The sequence below is a fragment of the Globicephala melas genome, chromosome 19 (assembly GCF_963455315.2).
Source record: "Globicephala melas chromosome 19, mGloMel1.2, whole genome shotgun sequence".
Lineage (NCBI taxonomy): Eukaryota > Metazoa > Chordata > Mammalia > Artiodactyla > Delphinidae > Globicephala > Globicephala melas.
In genome coordinates this window covers 49682018-49701295 of record NC_083332.1, presented here as the reverse complement: position 1 = coordinate 49701295, position 19278 = coordinate 49682018, and the positions used below count along the sequence as shown (strand labels likewise).

The window sequence follows — 19278 nt, the reverse complement described above, 5'->3', positions numbered from 1 at the left end:
TGCTCCACAACAAGAGAAGCCACTGCAATGAGAAGCCCACGCACCACAACAAAGAGTAACCCCTGCTCACCACAACTAGAGAAAGCCTGCACGCAGCAACGAGGACCCAACGCAGCCAAAAAAAAATAACTTAATTAATTTTAAAAAATTAAACACAACTACCATATGACCCAACAATTCCACTCCTAGGTATGTACCCAAGAGAAACGAAAACAAGTGCTCAAATAAATCCTTAAAACACAAAGTTCATAGCAGCATTATTCACAATAGCCAATAGCCAAGAGGTAGAAACAACCCAAAAGTCCATCAATGGATGAGTAGCTAACAAATCGTGGTGTATACATGCAATGCAATATTAAATCAACCATTAAAAGGGATGAAGTACTGATACATGCTACCAGGTGGACGAACCTTGAAAACATTTTAAGTGAAAGAAGCTAGTCACAAAAGGTCACATATTGCATGATTCCACTTATCTGAACTACTCAGAAAAGGTAAATCCATAGACGCAGAGACGGGTGGTTGCCAAGGGAAACAGGAAAATGAGGGTATGGGTTTTATTTTGAAATGATAAAAATGTTTTGGAATTTAGATAGAGGTGGTGGTTGTACAACACTGTAAATGTATTAAATGCCACTGAATTGGTTAATTTTGCATTACGTAAATTTCACTTTTTTTTTTTTTTTTTTAAGTATAATGGCTGGTCACAGGATCCTAGGGAGAGTGAGAGAGACGTGCTGGGGCCTCTGTAGCCCAGAAATAGTGCTCCAAATTCTGCTGCAAAGCCCATCTGGGTAGACTCCCATGCCGCTGCTGCCAGGCACAGGAAATGCAGAGCCTGCTCTGACAGCAGCGACACAGGAGCCACCTTTATGGCAACTAAGGTTGGCAATCCAATGCCCTTCTGAGCCTCTAACACCCCAGACGCCAGATTCCCATTCAGCTGCAGCCTCTCCCATCAGCACTCCTGGCGCTACAGTGCTTCCCTCACCAATATATTTCTCAGTGCCTCGGCAAAGGACGCGCTTGGGGCCGTCCCAGGGTTTCTAGGTTGGGGTGTCAGTGAGCAGGTCCTACCTGAAAAGTCCATTCCAACATTCTCATCTGGAGGTGAGGTAGCCGAACGCCGCGGTCCTCCATGTTGGTCCACGGGCCAGCAGCATCGGCATCACCTGGGAACTTGTTAGACGAGCAGATTTTCAGCTGCCCCAAACCTAATCTGAGTTTTAACAAGATCTCCAGCCACTTCAGATGCAGGCTCAGGTGTGTGAACCACTAGCAGAAGCAGAGTTCGGGTCTAAAGTCAGGCTACCTGAATTGGAGGACAGGCTCTGCCACTCACTAACTGTGTGACTTTGGTCAAGTTATTAACTCCTAGGTGGACCCACTGTTCCAGTTTGCCTGGAACTGTCCTGGTTTTAGCACTCAAATTCCCACATGCTGGGAAACCTCTCCATCCTAGACACACCAGGACAGCTGGTCACCCTAAAACATCTCTCTGTCTCATGATCCTCTTCTGTAAAATGAAGATAATAAAATGAGTTAATACATTAAAGTGTTTGAAACAAAGCCTGGGGAGAGTAAACACTGATGAATATCAGCTGGGCTGAGCCAGCGCCCTCATTTCTCTATTCCTCCATCAACATTAGACTATCTAAACTTCACTCGTTAACTCAGTAAATTTGTTAAATAAATGAAGTGCTTAAAACTGTCCCTGGCAGGATAGTAAATGCTCAGTAAGTTTTAGCTATTCTTTTTTTTTTTTTTTTTTTTTTTTTTTTTTGCGGTACGCGGGCCTCTCACTGTTGTGGCCTTTCCCGTTGCGGAGCACGGGCTCCGGACGCGCAGGCTCAGCGGCCACGGCTCACGGGCCCAGCCGCTCCGCGGCATGTGGGATCTTCCCAGACCGGGGCACGAACCCGTGTCCCCTGCATAGGCAGGCGGACTCTCAACCACTGCGCCACCAGGGAAGCCCAGTTCTTATTTGTATTATTATTATTATCTATTAGCTTTTAGCTAATATTATTCGGCCACAATTGAGTCCAGGGTTTAAGCAAACATCAGAGCAAACAATTGGAACCATCCCAGCCACTCAAGGTAGCCCCATAGAATCCTAAATATCGGTATGTTCAACCAGACTTCCCTGGTGATCCAGTGGTTTAGACTCCGTGCTCCCAGTGCAGGGGGCCTGGGTTCAATTCCTGGTCAGGGAACTAGAGCCCACATGCCGCAGCTAAAGATCCCACGTGCCACAACTAAGAACCGGCACAGCCAAATTAAAAAAAAAAAAAAAAAAAAAATTCAACCCCATTTAACATTTTCTTCCTTTCCCACTCTCCACCCTCAGAATCCATTCCCAGATCATTTTGCAGGTTTTGTCAATATAAATTAGCAAAATCTCATGGTTCTTCTGGTGTTTCAATATCTTCCTCCCAGATTTGAAGTCATCAGCCCCCTGGGGTCTGCTGCGATATGACTTGTTATTTAAGTCTGGAGAAAATGAGGGGTGATGGGGTAGGACACACAAGGGGTCTCCTTCAGGGCAAGGTCATTACAGAGTATATTTTTTAAGGAAATGCTATCTGCTGGCCTGGTTGCACATGTGCCGTGGAGCGGGGGAACCCAGGCTGAGCAAGGCCCTGCCACCAACAGCACATGGCTTCCCGGCTCACCCAGGGCACTGGCATTCAGGTGGCCAACTTGGGAAGCAGGAGGGCTGATGGCCACTTGGAGGATGCTATGGGTCAGGCATGAAAGCGGTGCACATCCCGCCCTCCCATTGCCACTGGCCACACCTCAGCCATGCAGCACACTAACTGCGAGGGAGGGTGGGCAACTCCACCTAGATGTGCACCCAGGAGGAAAGGGATCTGGGTTTGGCAAAGAGCTAGTGAATTTCTGCTACCAGTACCTTCAGAATGACTAAGAAGAGTCCCTTTGGCTGGCAAGGGAACCTCTGTAGCAGTGGGGGTCCTGAGTCTTCCACAGCTTCCCGCAAAGCCCTCCACTCTCTCTGCTCCCCACTCTCCACTCTTTCCCAACTAGAGACCCAGAGAGAGTGTGAAGCCACCTCATGGTGTCATTTTATAACCACTGATGAAGCCTTAAGTTTGGGTTGTAACTCTCTCAGCCTTGCAGCCACAAGATATAAAAATTCCCTGATTTTCTAACCATGTCTTGAGCCACAAATTTGGACTTTGATCTTGTCTTTCCTTTATGCTGTTGGTGCTGTTAGCACACAGCCTGCCTAACAGCCCTTGACTTCAGGGTAATCTTTATATTCTTCTATGGCAAGAGCCACCAGGTCCCGAAAGCCTTGCCCTTGATGGGCGCTTTGTTCTGAGGACCACAGGATTAACTGTCTCGCCATGGCATGCTGTGGGCTACTGGTATCCTGTCCCTTAATACTAGCTGAACTTTCACTGTCCTCTGGCCACTTGCCAGGCTTCCATCACCCCCATTTCCCACAGGGCTTCTTGTTCCATCCACCTCTAGTCCTGTTTTTGTATCCATCAAGGTTCTTAACTGTAAGCAACAGAGTCTGGTGACTCTAAGCAGTAAAGGAACTTGTCCAAGTTACTGGTTAGCTCCCAGGAGTTCTGGAAGGTCGGAGGATCAGATCTGGAAGAGACCCTACTGCCTCTGCTGGGCACAGATGCCACAACAGGCATCACCAACGAGGGATGGAGGTGCCATCACCTTTGAAAGCCGGATATAGCTGCTGCCACTGCCGCCATCAATTGCTGAGATGAGCTTCTCCCACTGGCAGCTTTACCTTGAAGTTGAGCACGTAGCTCTAATTGGAGGAGCCACGTCATGTGCCCAGGACCTTGCTTCAAGGGAGGTTGGAAAAAGGAGGCAGAAAGGGGCATTTACAGCTTCTTTCAGGGAGGCAGCCTCTGTCTTCAAGCTGGGGGATACCTCTAACACAGGAATGGGACTCCGATGTGGGACGGCCAAGAGAATGACTCAGGTCCACTGCAAGAAGCCACTTGGTACACCTGGGCCCCTGGGCCCCTGGCCTGCAGCACTGGCCCTGTCGTCCCACGCTCTAACCAGGGGCCTCGCCAGCCTTCGGAGTCTGTGCAGGGTAAGGTGGGTAATGGAACATCCCGTACAAAGGCAGTGTGGCCTGGAGGTCCTGACAGAATCAGGCTATGCTTGTAGCCAAGCCTACCAGTAAGTGTCTTTCAGTAAGTCCTCCAACTTCTTGGAACACGTAGTGATTGCCAGGCAGGCGACTGAGATCTCATCACTCCTCTCAAGTGGCTCTCCATGTGACCCTGGGCACATTCGGTAGCCTTTCTATAAGATGGGGAGCAGCTACCCTGCAAGGTTGTTGTGAGGATTAAATGACACGATGGATGTAAGTTTGTAGCACAATGCTTGGCAAATAGCTGGAATTCAATCACTGTTAGCTGCCGACTGCAATTTTAATACTGGGGATGATACAATTACCCTTTTCTTTCTTTCTGGGAGCTCTTTGCAAATAAGTGAACTATTTTGTATCCATCTCATGAATTCAGGGTGGATGTGTCTGGGAGTCAACTCTAGGAACTCTGGGGACCAGTTGTTCAATATGTCCACCCCCTTCTGCTCCTCTCCTTTTTCCTTATTCTTGTCCTTCCGTCAGCTTGGCCTCTCTGTTTCAGCCTTCTTCTGTCTTCCCACCGGACTGCCAACCTCCCCATCCTTGCGTCATTTGCTGTCACTCATTATGACTCCCATTCATTAACTGTCCTACCCATGTTCTGTGCAGTCAAGCACTCACAACCTGGGGGAATACAGGAGGGTGTCCCTTAGGAAATCTGTCTGGGAATCTTTGTGAGAGGTGAAGATGGAGCAAAGACCTCCACCCCATTTCCTGATTCTTGGTCCCTATGATGGTTAATTTTATGTGTCAACTTAATTGGGCCATGGGGTACCCAGACACTTGGCCAAATATTATACTGGGTGAGTCTGTGAGTGTGTTTTTGGATGAGATTAACATTTGAATCAGTGGACTGATAAGTTTCCTCCTTTTGTAATAGATTGAGTGATGCGGACAAGAGCATTTGGTCTTTCCAAGAAGAAGAGGGAGAGGATAAGGGAAGAAGTAACAGCAGGAAAGAGTATACAGTCCTGTTCTGGTCATCTTGGGAAAGCTGTCTCCTTCAGTTGCTGTCTGCTTCAATTCCTGGTGAAATTTGATCCAGAGGTCTCCAGTGCTTGATTATATCGGACTGGATGTCAGTTACAGCCTTCTTTAACTGTGAGATGTACACCCAAGGCTTGAGTCTCAAGTTTGGCTGCCATCTGGGTAATGAGGAGGACCTGGTATAGTCCCTTCCAAGGACATTTAAGGGCAGTCTTTGTTCTTACTGATTTCAAATCAGAAGGGTGGGAGAAAATTGGAAACAGTTTGGAGGTTTATAGTCAGATATTTGAGGAAACTAGAAGAGTTTAGTTCAGCTTACAGCTGTATAAAAAAACCTTGAAACTTTATCATTAACAGGACAAGAATCTAATATCTACAAAGTTGCAAACACAATTTCTCTCTCAATAATTATTACCCTTTTTAGCAAAGATAATCATAGTAAAACTAATTTGTTTGTAGTAAATTTGGCTTGATTATTTACAAAAATACAGCAAGAATAGTGCTGCTTTTTTTTTTTTGGCCATGCAGCTTCTGGGATCTTAGTTCCCCAACCAGGGATTGAACCCGGGCCATTGGCAGTGAAAGCACAGAGTCCTAACCACTGGACTGCCACAGAATTCCCTCATTTAAGCCCTTTTTAAGATTACTTTGCTGGGGCTTCCCTGGTGGTGCAGTGGTTGAGAGTCCGCCTGCCGATGCAGGGGACGCGAGTTCGTGCCCCGGTCTGGGAGGATCCCGCGTGCCGCGGAGCCGCTGGGCCCATGAGCCATGGCTGCTGAGCCTGCGCGTCCGGAGCCTGTGCTCCGCAACGGGAGAGGCCACAACAGTGAGAGGCCCGCGTACCGCAAAAAAAATAAAAATAAAAAATAAAATATGACACAAATGAACTTATTTACGAAAGAGAAACAGACTCACAAACATAGAAAACAAACTTATGTTTACCAAAGGGGAAGGGGGAAGGGATAAGTTAGGAGCATGGAATTAGCAGATACACACTACCATATATGAAATAGAGAAACAACAAGGATTTACTGTATAGCACAAGAAACTATATTCAATATCTTGTAATAACATATAATGGGGAAAAAAACAAAAAAGAATACGTATATATATAAAAAAAGAACCACTTTGCTGTACACCTGAAACTAACACAATATTGTAAATCAACTATACTTGAAGTAAAAAAAAAGAAATGCGGGATGTGTATATCAACTATACTTCAATTAAAAAATAGAATAGAAAAAGAGAAATGGGGTATGTTCTTTTAAATAAGGATTGCTACTTGGCTGTAAATTTGAAAAGACAAGGCAACAAAGTATGAGCCTATCAACTAGTGATTATGGCCTGGCACTGAGAAGTTATCACTGAGTGTGTCCAGGGCAGAAAGGGTGGTTGTTCTTGTATTGGCCTTTTCAGCTGGCTGTAAGACCCTTTTGTTGCTCCATTTACTGTGGTATAAGAGCAGTTGCTTTCAAATGTGTTGGATCATTCCACAGTAAGAAATATTATGGCCCAGCATATACTTACGTATATAAAAACATATAAGTAACTGAAATAAAAGTTAAATAAACTGTATTTCCTATTTTCAGTGTATGTCATGCATGCACTCTATTTTGCATTTTATGAAACTATTCTCTTCTATTTATATATAGATAATAAACAAATCTATAATAAATTTATCTATAAATTATAGATAAAATTGAAGATATATATTATTAATTTATCTATGTAGGTACAGACAATATGTATATGTTCTATTTAATTAAACGTTAATCAAATTCACCAATGGTCTGTGATCACAATTTGAAAAACAAGAAGTTACAATAAGCACTGGGGCTTCCCTGGTGGCGCAGTGGTTAAGAATCCACCTGCCAATGCAAGGGACACTGGATCGAGCCCTGGTCCAGGAAGATCCCACATGCCGCAGAGCAACTAAGCCCATGAGCCACAACTACTGAGCCCGCATGCTGCAACTACTGAAGCCCGCGCACCTAGAGCCCGTGCTCTGCAACAAGAGAAGCCATCTCAATGAGAAGCCCGTGAACCACAACGAAGAGTAGCACCCGCTTGCTGCAACTAGAGAAAGCCCATGCACAGCAACGAAGACCCAATGCAGCCAATAAATAAATAAAATAGATTTTTTAAAAAACAAACAAAAAATACTAGGAATCCCATGTTTTCCCCACTTTGAACAGGAAGGGTGACTTACCAGAAAGCTTCATGAAAACAGATTCCAGTAAAGCTGGAGAGTTCAAAATGCAAAGAGAGCAGAGCTTGGATTCAGGAAAAAACTTAGCTTCAAACTCCAGGGTTGACAAGAAAGCAGTGAGCTCAATGAACTTCATGGGTACCAACACCTGCTTGCTCACCAGCCTCCAGGTCATTAGAGGGCATCTCTGGATCCCACTTCTGACACCATGTAATGTCAACCTTTAAAATAAAACATCCAGTTATTTTACTGGCAAAATAGGCTTACTCAGAAATAACAGAGAATTGCAATTTGGGACAAGTATGTTATGATGTATCATAGGCAAGCCTGGAGAACAAAGGAGAGGCACTTGCTTTTATTAAGTTTTAGGGGGAAATTGGGGAGAGCTGTTTTGAACAAAACCTCATTGGAAAAGAACAAGCATTCAAGGCTGTGGCAGTTTCTCATTGGCTGCAAGTGGTGGTAAGAGAGCTGTTGCTGGGGCAGGGAGGAAATTTCCTTTTTTTTTTTAAAGCAGGAGAGGGAATTCGCTGGCAGTGGTTAGGACTCCGTGCTTTCACTGCTGAGGGCCTGGGTTTAATCCCTAAGATCCCACAAGCTGGACTTCCCTGGTGGTTAAGACTCCATGCTCCCAATGCAGGGGGCCCGGGTTCGATCCCTGGTCAGGGAACTAGATCCTGCATGCCACATGAGGCAATGAAGATCCTGTGTGCCACAACTAAGACCTGGTGCAGCCAAATAAATATATATATTTAAAGTTATTTATTTTTAATTTTATTTTTGGCTGCTTTGGGTCTTTGTTGCTGCACACGGGCTTTTTCTAGTTGCGGTGAGCAGGGGCTACTCTTCATTGGTGTGTGGGCTTCTCATCGTGGTGGCTTCTCTTGTTGCAGAGCACGGGTTCTAGGCACACGGGCTTGAGTAGTTGTGGCATGCAGGCTCAGTGGTTGTGTCTCACGGGCTCTAGAGTGCAGGCTCAGTAGTTGTGGTGCACGGGCTTAGTTGTTCTGCGGCATGTGGGATCTTCCTGGACCAGGGCTCAAGCCTGTGTCCCCTGCATTGGCAGGTGGATTCTTAACCACTGCGCCACCAGGGAAGTCCTAAATAAATATTAAAAAAAAAAAAAAAAAGGCAGAAGATAAAATCCCCATGTGATTAATGTCCTCCTCCGTCAAAATAATTCTTATCTTCCCTCTTCCTGCTGGTTATACAGACTGCAATGAATGGTACATGTGTGCGAGTTCCCTCTTCAGAGCTTCCCAAGTCCGTTTTAAATGAGATTTTCTTTATATATTTTCATAGTGCTCATGCACTGTTGCCCTACACAGTGGACATGGGTCTGTTTTTCTGTCCTCTCCGGACATTGCAAATACAAAAGTCAAAGAAACAGACATAGAAAGCCAGACAACATGGAAGTACAGCTGTTTTCTTGGTGCATGTATATCTGTTTAATGTGTTCTTGAGTGGATAATTGGATAAGGCAGGATCATGAATGGAAGAGAAGGGCTGAGGGTGCGGGTACAGAATTGCCAGCTTCCTCCCAAATGAACACTTGATCTGGATTGTCAATGCCTCAGGGACATCGTTGCTGGTCTCCTTGTTCCTCACCATGAGTAAGCAGATGCTGGATAACTGCTCTTGGTGATTGTGTTGCAGGAAGTCTTGTGAACAGGAAAAGAAGGCTCGCATTTGTTGCTGTCTTGGCAGTTAAAAGTGGGCCACGGATGATGATCATAGATTCAGGAAGAAAGCGGGGGTGGCTCAGGGAGGGGCCTCGAGGTCACAGGTGAAACTCTGGGGTCTGATCCAAACCCAGAGGCAAAAGCTGGAATTTATTTAATGGAGTTCCATTCATTTATTCAGCAGATAGCAACTGAGCACCTATTAAGTGGCCAGGCCCCAAGTGAGCTGCGGGAATACGGCAAGAAGCAGATTCTCCTCTGTCTCCCACGAGCATAGAGCTATGTGCTCAAGTGGTGAACACTGAAGGAGCCCAGAAAGGAGACAGTCTGCCCGTGACTGGTGCACAGACAGCTGCCTTGCTTGACTTCTCAGTCCTCCTCTAAATCGGGTTCAGCTGACTCTTGACTCCCCTGCCACCAAGAGAGAGGGCAGCGGGGTGTCCCCACCCCAGACCAGGCAGGCTGCTTGCTTTGTTTCTCAGAGCCACCCTGGCTGTTTCAGACGCAGCCAGCCCAGGAGCTTAGACCAGAGGCAGCTGTGGGGCGTGGGCCTGGCAGCAGGCAGGCCTGTGGGCGGGCAGACAGGCAGCAGGAGAACACTCAAGAATTAACCCAACCAGGGACGGGTGTCTCCTCAGAGGATCATAGACATCCCCTCTCCTGCCCTTTGACGGTACCATCCCCAACTTCCAAGGCCTGGGCGATGGGGTTGATTCCCGTGGTAATTTGGGGGAAACAGTAGAGCAGCCTCCCCAGCCTCGGGGGTTTTTCGTTTTGAAGTTAGCCAAAGGGACTGTTTGTCTCAGAACCATGGTCCCCTGAGGATGGAGATGAGCCCTCTGGAGCTGGAGCCCAGCTCTGAATACGTGGGCCCAGGGTCTGGAGGCCAGGTCGGGCTGCCCACTGACTGGGGATGGGCGCTCCACTGCACTGCCTCTCAGGGGGCACTGCCCACCGCCTCAGAGCGGAGGAGCAGGGAAGGGCCAGCCAGGAGGCAAGCGGGGCCTATGTGCACTTGGCCCCATTTTCCTGCACCCCTCCCTCTCTCTCTCCTGCTCTGTCCCACTCTTTGGCTCTCTTTTCAGATTGAGACATGACTCGGGAGCCCAAGCCCGGCCCTTCCCGGCCAGGCCAGAAGAGGCCATGGGGCAGAGCCATCTCCTGGTGAGTCTGCCTGGGGTTGCCTACCGGGGAGGGAGTCTGATCACCAGCTTGTTTGGAGCTCTGGGCTCCCCTGAGACAGAATGAGAACCCCAGAAGGCTTGCTCAGTGTGCTGCCCGCCCAGCCGGCCAGGCTGCTCGTCTTACTCTCTGTGGTACCAGAGGAGGTCCGGTCTCCCTTGGCCACAGGTTTTGTCTGTAAACTGGGGGTGGGGGGGGGTGGGGTGGAGGGGGGTCAACCCAGCTCATTCCAAGGCCCCTTCTAGCTGACACAACCCAGCCACCCTCCTGCTGGTGATGCCCTCTCCTCTCGCCTGGACCCGGGGGTGTGAGTCCTCCAAAGGGAGCCTCACCTGTGGGGTGCTCGGGGCCTTTTTCTGGGTATACATGTTTGGGAAGTAGACAATGGGAACCCTTCTGGATGAAATCTTCCTTCTAACTTGGAAAGCTTCAAGGAATTTTAAAGAAACCTTTAAACATGTTTAGAAAGGAGCTCACCAACTTCTGCCAGCCAACGTGCCATTTTCACAGGCGTAACCAGTGTGTGTGAACCGGTGGCCCCTTAGTCCCCTCAGCTGGTAGCCTGTGATGTCTGTGATCAGCTCCTGGCCTGTCTGTGGGCATATGAGTGGTTTCTGTCTTGCCAGTGGGGGAGGCAGGGAGGCAGTGCGTCAGGTGGTTGCTGTTAGGTACAGCACTGTGTAAACAGCCTGCTGCCGAAGGTTCTGATTTCTTTTGGGTTTTTGTTTGTTTGTGGGGGTTTTTTATAATTTTTTTTATACTTAATTTACTTTTCTTATTTATTTACTTATTTTTGGCTCTGTTGCGTCTTCGTTGCTGCGTGCAGGCTTTCTCTAGTTGCGGCGAGCCGGGGCTGCTCCTCATTGCAGTGTGCGGGCTTCTCACTGCAGTGGCTTGTCTTGTTGCAGACCATGGGCTCTAGGCGAGCAGGCTTCAGTAGTTGTGGCACATGAGCTCAGTAGTTGTGGCTCACGGGCTTAGTTGCTTCCACAGCATGTGGGATCTTCCTGGACCAGGGCTCGAACCTGTGTCCACTGCATTGGCAAGCGGATTCTTAACCACTGCAACACCAGGGAAGTCCGGTTCTGGTTTCTTTTGGGTCTCATCTCCTCAGAAGTGCGATGGCAGGAATGGGTAGGGGCTACTCTGAGAAGCCTCTGTACCTCCAGGCTGACCTCAAGAGTCATTAGGCCAAATCTCTCCCTGCCTGCGGCAGCCAGGTCTACATCATCTTTGCCGGCATGGACTGCTTTTTCACTGTGTTGTTTTGGGCTGATGAGTAGATGTGTACTCGTAGTTTTTTAAGCTTGCGTTTCCTCAGTGATGCTGAATTGCATATGCGGTGTGTTGGTTTGCCTCGAGTCTTCTGCGCAAGACTCTCATCTGGGAGTTGATATGGTTTGGTAAATATCCATCTGATGGGAGGTAAGTGGTTTCTTCCCATAGTTCTCTGCTGTGCTTTTTCACATGGCCGCTTTGAGGCTGCGTTAACCCTTTCTCAGTTCTTCAGTTCCAGTTGCCTTCTCCAGATTTCATGTCGCCCCACCCCCTTGCCTAGCAGGCTCGGACCCAGTCCTGTAGGTGCAGGTGGGAGAACAGGGAAGCAATGGGGAGTGATGCCAGCTGTCCTGCAGGAGCTCAGATTCCATTCGGAGGGGTGCCTGGCATTCAAGGCCTGGGGCAGGGGTGGCTTCCTTAAGACCCATGTGTCCCTAGGGGACTCCAGTGGGGAGAATGAAACCCTTCTCTGGGGACTAGGGCAGCATGTCTGGAGCAGCAGCAGGCTGTTGCTGTGGCTCTGGCCCCTTTGGATAGTCACCCAAAGAGGGGTGGTTCGGGATGGGGTTCTGGTGGCCCCTGAGTTGTTGGATGACTCCTCTATGAGAACTGGTCAAGTCCAGGCCTTGTGTCTTGGGTCTCAAAATGGCATTTGTCAACCTGGAGGGAAAGGTTTGTGGTGGAAGGATTGCCCCAGGTCCCCTCCCCCCCCACCTCCCCCCACTTGGCCCCTGACGACACTGAGGGAGGTGGCTTGACCTCTGCCCACAGAGTCATACTGATGGTGCATTTTATTTCTCTTACTGTGGGAAGTCCCAGCTTGCACTGTAATCATTAGCCCAGACCAGGGGACAGATGTGACTGCAGACCCTGTGTGACCAGGCCACTGCCCCTTAGGAAGAGAGAATCAAGGTCACACACCCAGGGCACAGGCCTCAGCCCTGGCTGATGACTGGGGGCAGGGGCAGAGCAGGGATGACCCCAGACCGGGAGGGACCCTCTACCTACAGCAAGCTGGAGCAGTGAATACCGCCTAACCTCTAACCCGCAAACTCATCCTGCCTTTGTCTCAACTCCGGTAGCTCCCGAGTCTGTGCTCAGCAGTCAGTGAATTACCATTCCTTTACCATTAATTTTTAGGTACTCTAAAAAGTCATTTTAGGAAAAAAAGTGAGGAAGAGGTGTTTAAAGAAAAGTGTGCTTCTTGCATTGGCTGGGAATTGAACCCTGGCCTCCCACGTGGCAGGCAAGAATTCTACCACTGAATCACCAATGCTGTTGTAGAATAGGGTTCATCGAGGTAGCTCAGGTTGTCGGCTACTGGTCCCTCCCCATCGCCCTCCCCTCCTCTCCAGCTGTCTGATCTCTGCTGAGGTTTCAACCCAGTCAGGGAGAGGGGGCCCCCATGGCCAACCCAAGGTGGGCCAGACAAGCGAGAATTTTCCCGGAGTGGTCATGCTCAGCTGAGACTCGTACTCAGCTGAGACTCGTAACCTTGAGCTCTGTCCTGGCCCCCAGCTGTCCCAGCTTGGTTGTTGCCAACCCTCAGGGGGCTGCCTGTTTCCTGCACCATGCCCCGGACCCCGACCCCAACCCCAGAGCGCCGAAGGGATGGGTACCTGCCCTCCCGCGCTCCACTGGCTCGCTTTCCTTTCTCCAAGGATGGGCCTCCCACCACCGGAATCAACATCCCAGTGGTTCCTGGGCCGCCCACCGGACTTCCTGAGGCCAGAAAGCGGGGACGGGGGTGGCCGGAAATCTCATCCACAGGCTTGGGGACCTCACGGCATGAAGGGGAAGGGGCCCCCTAATGTTCCCTATTCCGCTCCAGTGGCTTCCATAGGCCTTGCCCCTCATCAGCTGGGCCTGAGCTGGTGGTGTGGGCACACAGTCCCAGAAAGTTATTTCAGAAACTTTACTGCCCCCAGCTTGCAGCCCCTCTCCTCCCCCTCAGCTCCTCACTTGCCTTAACTGAAGCCTCAGGCTGCACCCGAACTGCCTGCAGCTGTATCCCCACAGGATATTCCTGCCCAAGCCAGACCCAGCTGTCCCTCTGCACCCATCTTCCCTTCCCTCCTAGGCACCAGTTCCCTGGAGGTGCATGGTGCATGAGAGCAGGCGTGAGGCCAGGCAGTGACAGCCTGGGACCTTCCAGACTCAGCCTCTCTCCCAGGGCCTGGAGCGAGGGGAAGGTGGCCTGGGCACGGCCCTTAACCCCCACTGTCTGGCCCTGCCAGCGCTGAGCCCTGCATCCTGGCGATTCCCATGCAAGGATTAAAGGCTCTCTCCGTGGCTTTGAGCCCTGACTTAATTCTTCCCTTTCATCCTTTGCCAGACTAAGAACCAGAATAAGATCAGCAGTGCCTGGGTCAGGCAGAGGAGCCTGTGGACAGCCCAGACCTGGTTGGCCAGAAGCCTGTGGGCAATCGCCCCCTCCTGCCACCTGGAGGCACCCGGAACGTGCCCCTAACAGAGGCCAGCTATGGGGAAGCTGGTTTGCTGTGGTCTCCCAAAGTGACCTTGGTCAAGTCCCTAGGGGCTCTTATGGTGAAGAATCCTGGGATTCTAAGGAAAAGCTGCATACATCAGTTTCTCCAAATTAAACTGGAGTCGAGGCAAGGATTCTGGCCCTGGACAATGACCCTTTCCTCATTTATCTCTATTTCAACAGCAACTATGACCTGGATTACAAGCTATACAGGGAAGATTTCCCCTACAGGTAGGTGGGTCCTGCCCCCTCAGTCCTCTGGGCAAGCAGGTGGGGCTAGTTGGCCTGACTCCCTCTCCATCCTGTCCATAGGGTGTATGAATACCAGAGGATCCCTCCACCAATCAACCGTGTGCCTATCAAGATCCGGAGGACCCATATGGGCATGGGGGTCAAGAGCAACTTCAGTCCCCACAAGGCTCCCAGGAACAGTCAGCTGACCCCCAAGATAAAGCGTGAGTGAGGGAGCACAGCCCTCAGCTGCAGGGCTAGGGGAGAACTGGGAGGCCCTTAGCAGTGAGGGTGGGTTCAGGAGTCCTCGCAGCACTGCCCTCTGCCTCCTGAACCTGATTGATACCAACGCTGGCCCCTCTCCCAGCAGTCCAGACTGAGGAGCTGCACTCCATCAAGGGAGAGCTGAGCCAGATCAAAGCCCAGGTGGACCGCCTGTTGGACAGTGTGGAGCGCATGGACCAGCAGAGGGACCAGCTTTCAGGTCAGGTCCCCCCAGGTGTGGGCCCAGGCCACACCCTTAGCAGGCTCCAGGTTTTCCCACTCCTGAAGGTACCAGGGGGTCCTGCCTCCAGCTTTCCCTGGGTGCAGGGCTCCTCCTCACCCTCCCTGGAGTTCACTTCCCCCTACTCCCTCTGAGTGTCTCTGTGGCTTGAGGACCTTTTTGGCTTCTAGATTGTTCTATGACCCCCACCCACTCAGCAGCTGTCTGGAGCCAGAGCAGTGTCCCAGCCCATCCCCATCTTGTCCTCTCGAGCCCTAGATTCCCTAGATCAGTGCTGGGCATCAAGTGGCATCTTTGGGGTTAGCTGGGGCCTTCAAATCTAGCCACTGACCAGTGACTCTCCCTGTGCAGGGACAGAGGACTGTGAACAGAACAGGGGCTCTGGAAGTAAAGGCTCCTCATGCAGAACCACTGATCCCCAGCAGGAGCCCAGGGGCCAGAGGGCCCATCCAGAGGCGGACAGCTTCCAGAACACAGACCTGGAGGAGGCAGTGAGTGGCCTGGCGCCTCCCCCCATTCTCACCCTCCTTGTGGCCTCTCTGTGAGCAAAGGAGGGACTTGGGTTTGTGTGGGAGACCACAATGGTGGTTGCGGGGAGGTGTCTGACTTCCATCACAGCCAATGTCCAGGAGAAGATGGGGCCCTGCCCTGTTTTTTCTCCCCTCCTGATTTGGGCTTGGTCGGCTCAAATGGACCAGGGGCTACAGCTGGGCAGCTGAGCCAGTTCTGGGCTGAAATACCATCTCCTCCTGGAAGGTGGGTGGGGAGGGGGCTTTGAGCATTGCACAGGGAATATCACAGATGTGCCCCATAGCCCCAGATCCCTTGCCCAAAAACCATCTGGTAAGCCTGCCCCTGCCCACCTGCTACCCCAGAGTCTTTGGGCTGTCTTGCATTGTACCATACTCCCCAGGAAAGCTGGAGCACACTGACCTTCCTGGACTGAGAATATCCAAACCTGGATCTGATAACAGCCTTTTGTGCAGCTTCAAAGGGCCCAAATGTTCCCTGCCCTACCATTTCCTCCTCTCCTATTGGTGGTCCCTGAGATGGGCCAAGCCCCTACTGTTGCTAGGGCCATCTCAGCAAGGCTGGGGCTGCTGGGGGGTTAGTAGTGAGGAGCTTCCTCTCCTCCACTTGCCTAGCTATGGCCTGTGGGCTCCAGGGGACACTTACTGCTGCCCAAGACTGTATCACATCTAGGAAAAGACTGGGGTAGGTGCAGAAAATGCCTTCTTCTGTCTGGTGGTCCTGGGTCCGTTCCCAAGTCTCAGGAAGAATCTACAGTAGCACTGAGATGTTAAAGCTGCCAAGAAAGGGAGGTGGGGGTGAGAGACTGGGAGTTGTTAGCAGATGGCCCTCCCTTTCCCAGCCATTCCACACCTCTCAGCCCTTGGGGCTAGAGTCCTGCTTCTGCTTCTCCTACAGGTGAAGAATCATGCAGCAGACCAGGAAGACAGCCAGTAGAAGGTTGTAACCCCTCCAGGCTCATCAGCTCCAGGCACCTTCCCTAGTGGTTCCTTTCCTTGCCTTGAGTGATTTTCCAAAGGCCTCTCAGTGGCACCCATGCAACCCATTCTGGAGCAAGGGCAACAGAAATGGAGGCACGGCTCAGCCAGACCAGCCAGGAAGCCTCCCCCCAAGTGCTGGCTTTAGCTTTGGTCATGTTTCCAGATGACAGTCTGGGGACTGGCAGGGAAGGGAAGAGGCTGCAACTGCCCAGCACCAGCTCACCATTCTTAGAAAGCTGAGGCCCACTCGTCGAAGGGGCAGCTGAACGGGGCCCACCCGGCAGCACCATCAGTCCTCTCTGACTGCAGGTACTGTTCCAGCGGCTCTTCTCCCTCTCAAAGCCCTCAGTCCTGTCTGGGTGTCAATAGGGGTATCCTTTTTGTGTCATTTCTATCTTGTTTCTTGCTGATGTGATACCATGTATTTCAGATCTGCTTTGGAAATATATATTATGTCACTGGGGGGAAATAAAATTTATATTTTTTTCCTCTTGATCAGCGGTTCTCGGTGTGGTCTCCAAGCCTTATTCTGGCCCTTTGGCTGTCCCAGGCCAACCCTTCCTAGAGAAGCTGAGCAGGCCCGAGACACACAAGCTCAGAAGCTCACACCAAGCCAGGGCAGAAAGGGCACCAAGCTGCCCCGCTTTTCTCCAAACCAGACCTGAGCACAAACCTGCAGGACTCAGGAGCCACAAAGGGAAGATCTTACCCTTGTGGTCAGACAGGCCAGCTCTGCCCTACAAAATGGCCAGACTCCATCTCCAACATCCAGAAACTCTCACTCCTGGCAATTCAAGTGCCCTCTCCCAGGAGCCAAGACTAGATGAGGGACCCAGGACACATATAATGCTGTCCCAAGCCCTTGACACCAGGAGTCTGAGAACACACTACCCAGCTCGGAAGAGCCTTGCTCTCTTAAATCCTGTATCAAGAACAACAGAATTTTCCAGATATAAAAGAGTTTTTGTTTTAGCTCAGATATTAAGTGGGAAAGCACAGGCCCCTTGTCCATTCTCTCAAAAGCAGCCCAATAATATAGGAGGGGGTCACTGGCTGGCCTGCATAGGGTCCATCCCTTACGAGACACTAGCTCCAGGTTCCACTTTCCAGGTAAGTCCAGCTGAAGTCCCTTCCAACTTGGGGGGGGGGGTCAAGCTGCATTCGCAGGTTTCTTCACCTGAGTCGTGGCTGGAAGCCAACTCAATTCGAAAAGTTCCTTTAACGGAACAGTTTTTTTAAAATATCATCCCAACACAGCTGTCCAGTGCATCAGTTCTGAGCACGCCTCCCTAGATCCTCTCCCGTGCTCCGAGTTCTCAGCTTGGCGCACGCAGTCTGCAAGCCGACGGTGCAGGTCCTTTCGGGGACAGCGGCAGCTGTCCTCGGCGTCCGTCCTTGCTCAGGGTTCTGCTTCAGGGCGGCGTGGCGGCGCCCCTCCGGCGGGCGGCCCGTACTAAGCACTGCTGCAAAACGGGGTAGAGGCGCTGGCAGCCCTCGAGACCCAGGCGCACGGCCTCCGCCCAGCTCTCGGTCGGGCCGCCCTCCCCGCTGCCCAGCAGCCCGGCCACCTGGTTGAGCACCGGCATAAGCGCCACGGTGAGGCCGGCGGCGGCGCGTTCCTCCTCTAGCAGCGTGGGGTCCAGCAGCCAGGTGGGCTCGGGCCCCGGCGCGCGGCTTAAGCCGCAGCCCACCACCAGGTCGTACATCTCGATGCCCGCGTCGGCCAGGGCGATCGCGGCAGCCGTGAGCGCGGCGGCCAGCGCCGAGCCGCCGTCCTCGAGAAGCAGCGCCGACACCTCGAGCTGCGCGCGCGGGTAGCGGCCCAGGCGCACGGCCGGCTCGAGCGCCTCCTGCAGCGCCAGCGCCAGCTCACGCTCCTCGCTGCCACCCGGGGGAGCGCGGCGCCGGCGGCCCGAGAAGGGCGCGCGGCGGAAGTCGCAGAGCAGGCGGCCCCGCAGCGCGGCCGGGGTCTCGCCGCCCGCTCCGGCCGGGCCGCCACCGCGCTCACCGCCCTCTACCTGGCGTGGGCCGGACACTGCGCACAGCACCTTGGTGCCTCCCGCCTCCAGGTAGGCCGAGCCCTTGGCCTGGCTCAACAGCCCGGCGCGCGCGTACACAGGCCGGAGCCGCGTCGGGTCGCGAGCGGCCGGCACCTCGTCCTCGTCGGTCGCGTACAACTGCGGCGGCTGCGACTCCTCGGGCCCGCGGATGCGGCGGTTGTCCCCGGGCATGGCGGCATCTGGCGCACGAGTCCCCTTCACCCGTCGGCCCGGCCTCGCGCCGGCTCTTCCGCCCGCTCAAAGCCGCGCGCTCGCGCGAGGACTGTCGGGATAGCGGCAGGCCGCCCCGCACCGCCCCCTGCCGCCTCGGAGGTAGAACGGCGAGCGCTGCAGAGTCCTGGGGCCGCCGCAAGGACGCCCAGAGCTCGGTGGATGGATGGACGGATGTACCGGGCAGGCCTGCAGAAGTGGCACCTAGGCCGGCTCGGCTGACCTCTAGCCTTTGCGCTCAGGGCGTAGGGCTTCTTCCTTTCACTTGTGAAGCTGTAATTATTTTAATTTTGCACTTATGTGTGTGTGACTGTTTTATCCATGTTCCCCACTGTCTTGCCCAAGAGGGCAGTGACCTTCTGTCTTGGTCACTCCTGTACTGTTAGTGCCCTGGCTGGCATAAACGCTTGTCGAGTGAATGAATGGAACTATGTCTCTCCTGCCCTGGATTGTGTGAGCTCTTTGTATCCCTCACACTCCTCACCTGGCATGCACATATTGCAGCCAAGGGCCTCAGCACCCTCCGTCTGCTCTTCATACTCCTCACCCCCAGGCCTTGTGACTGCTGGCCTCTGCTTCTTCTCTCAGCATAGACCTGCTTTTCCTCCTCCCTCAAAGTCCGCAGGCCTGAGAATGACCCAGGGCCCCAGAGCCAGCCTGCTGTACTCAGGGGACATGAAATCAGCCAGAGCGGGCACAACCAAGTACCGTACACTACTACCAAACCCAACTGTCTTCAGACTTGGGTGAATGGACACAGAACCAGGTCAGAGTCTCCACCCTCA

The 19278-nt window shown here is 52.0% G+C and overlaps 1 protein-coding gene and 1 non-coding gene across 5 annotated transcripts in view; both read right to left on the bottom strand.

Annotated features, from left to right (window-relative positions):
- The window catches only part of EXOSC6 (exosome component 6), a 100586-nt gene extending 82074 nt beyond the window's left edge, over positions 1-18512 (bottom strand). The window contains exons 1-3 of one of the 4 annotated variants that reach the window (XM_060289784.1): positions 16096-18512; positions 15889-16018; positions 7347-7567 (exon numbers count right to left, since the gene is read on the bottom strand). In XM_060289784.1, coding sequence (XP_060145767.1) covers positions 17636-18454 — 819 coding nt within the window. In that variant the 5' untranslated portion in view covers positions 18455-18512 and the 3' untranslated portion in view covers positions 7347-7567; positions 15889-16018; positions 16096-17635. Of the gene's footprint in view, positions 1-5136; positions 5361-7346; positions 7568-15888 lie in introns of those variants that run through there. The other 3 variants (XM_060289785.2, XM_060289786.2, XM_060289783.1) reach the window with 3 other exon arrangements.
- Positions 12694-12764, bottom strand: TRNAG-GCC (transfer RNA glycine (anticodon GCC)). The gene has a single exon. It is a non-coding gene; the product is annotated as a tRNA-Gly (tRNA).
- Positions 18513-19278: the final 766 nt, after the last annotated feature.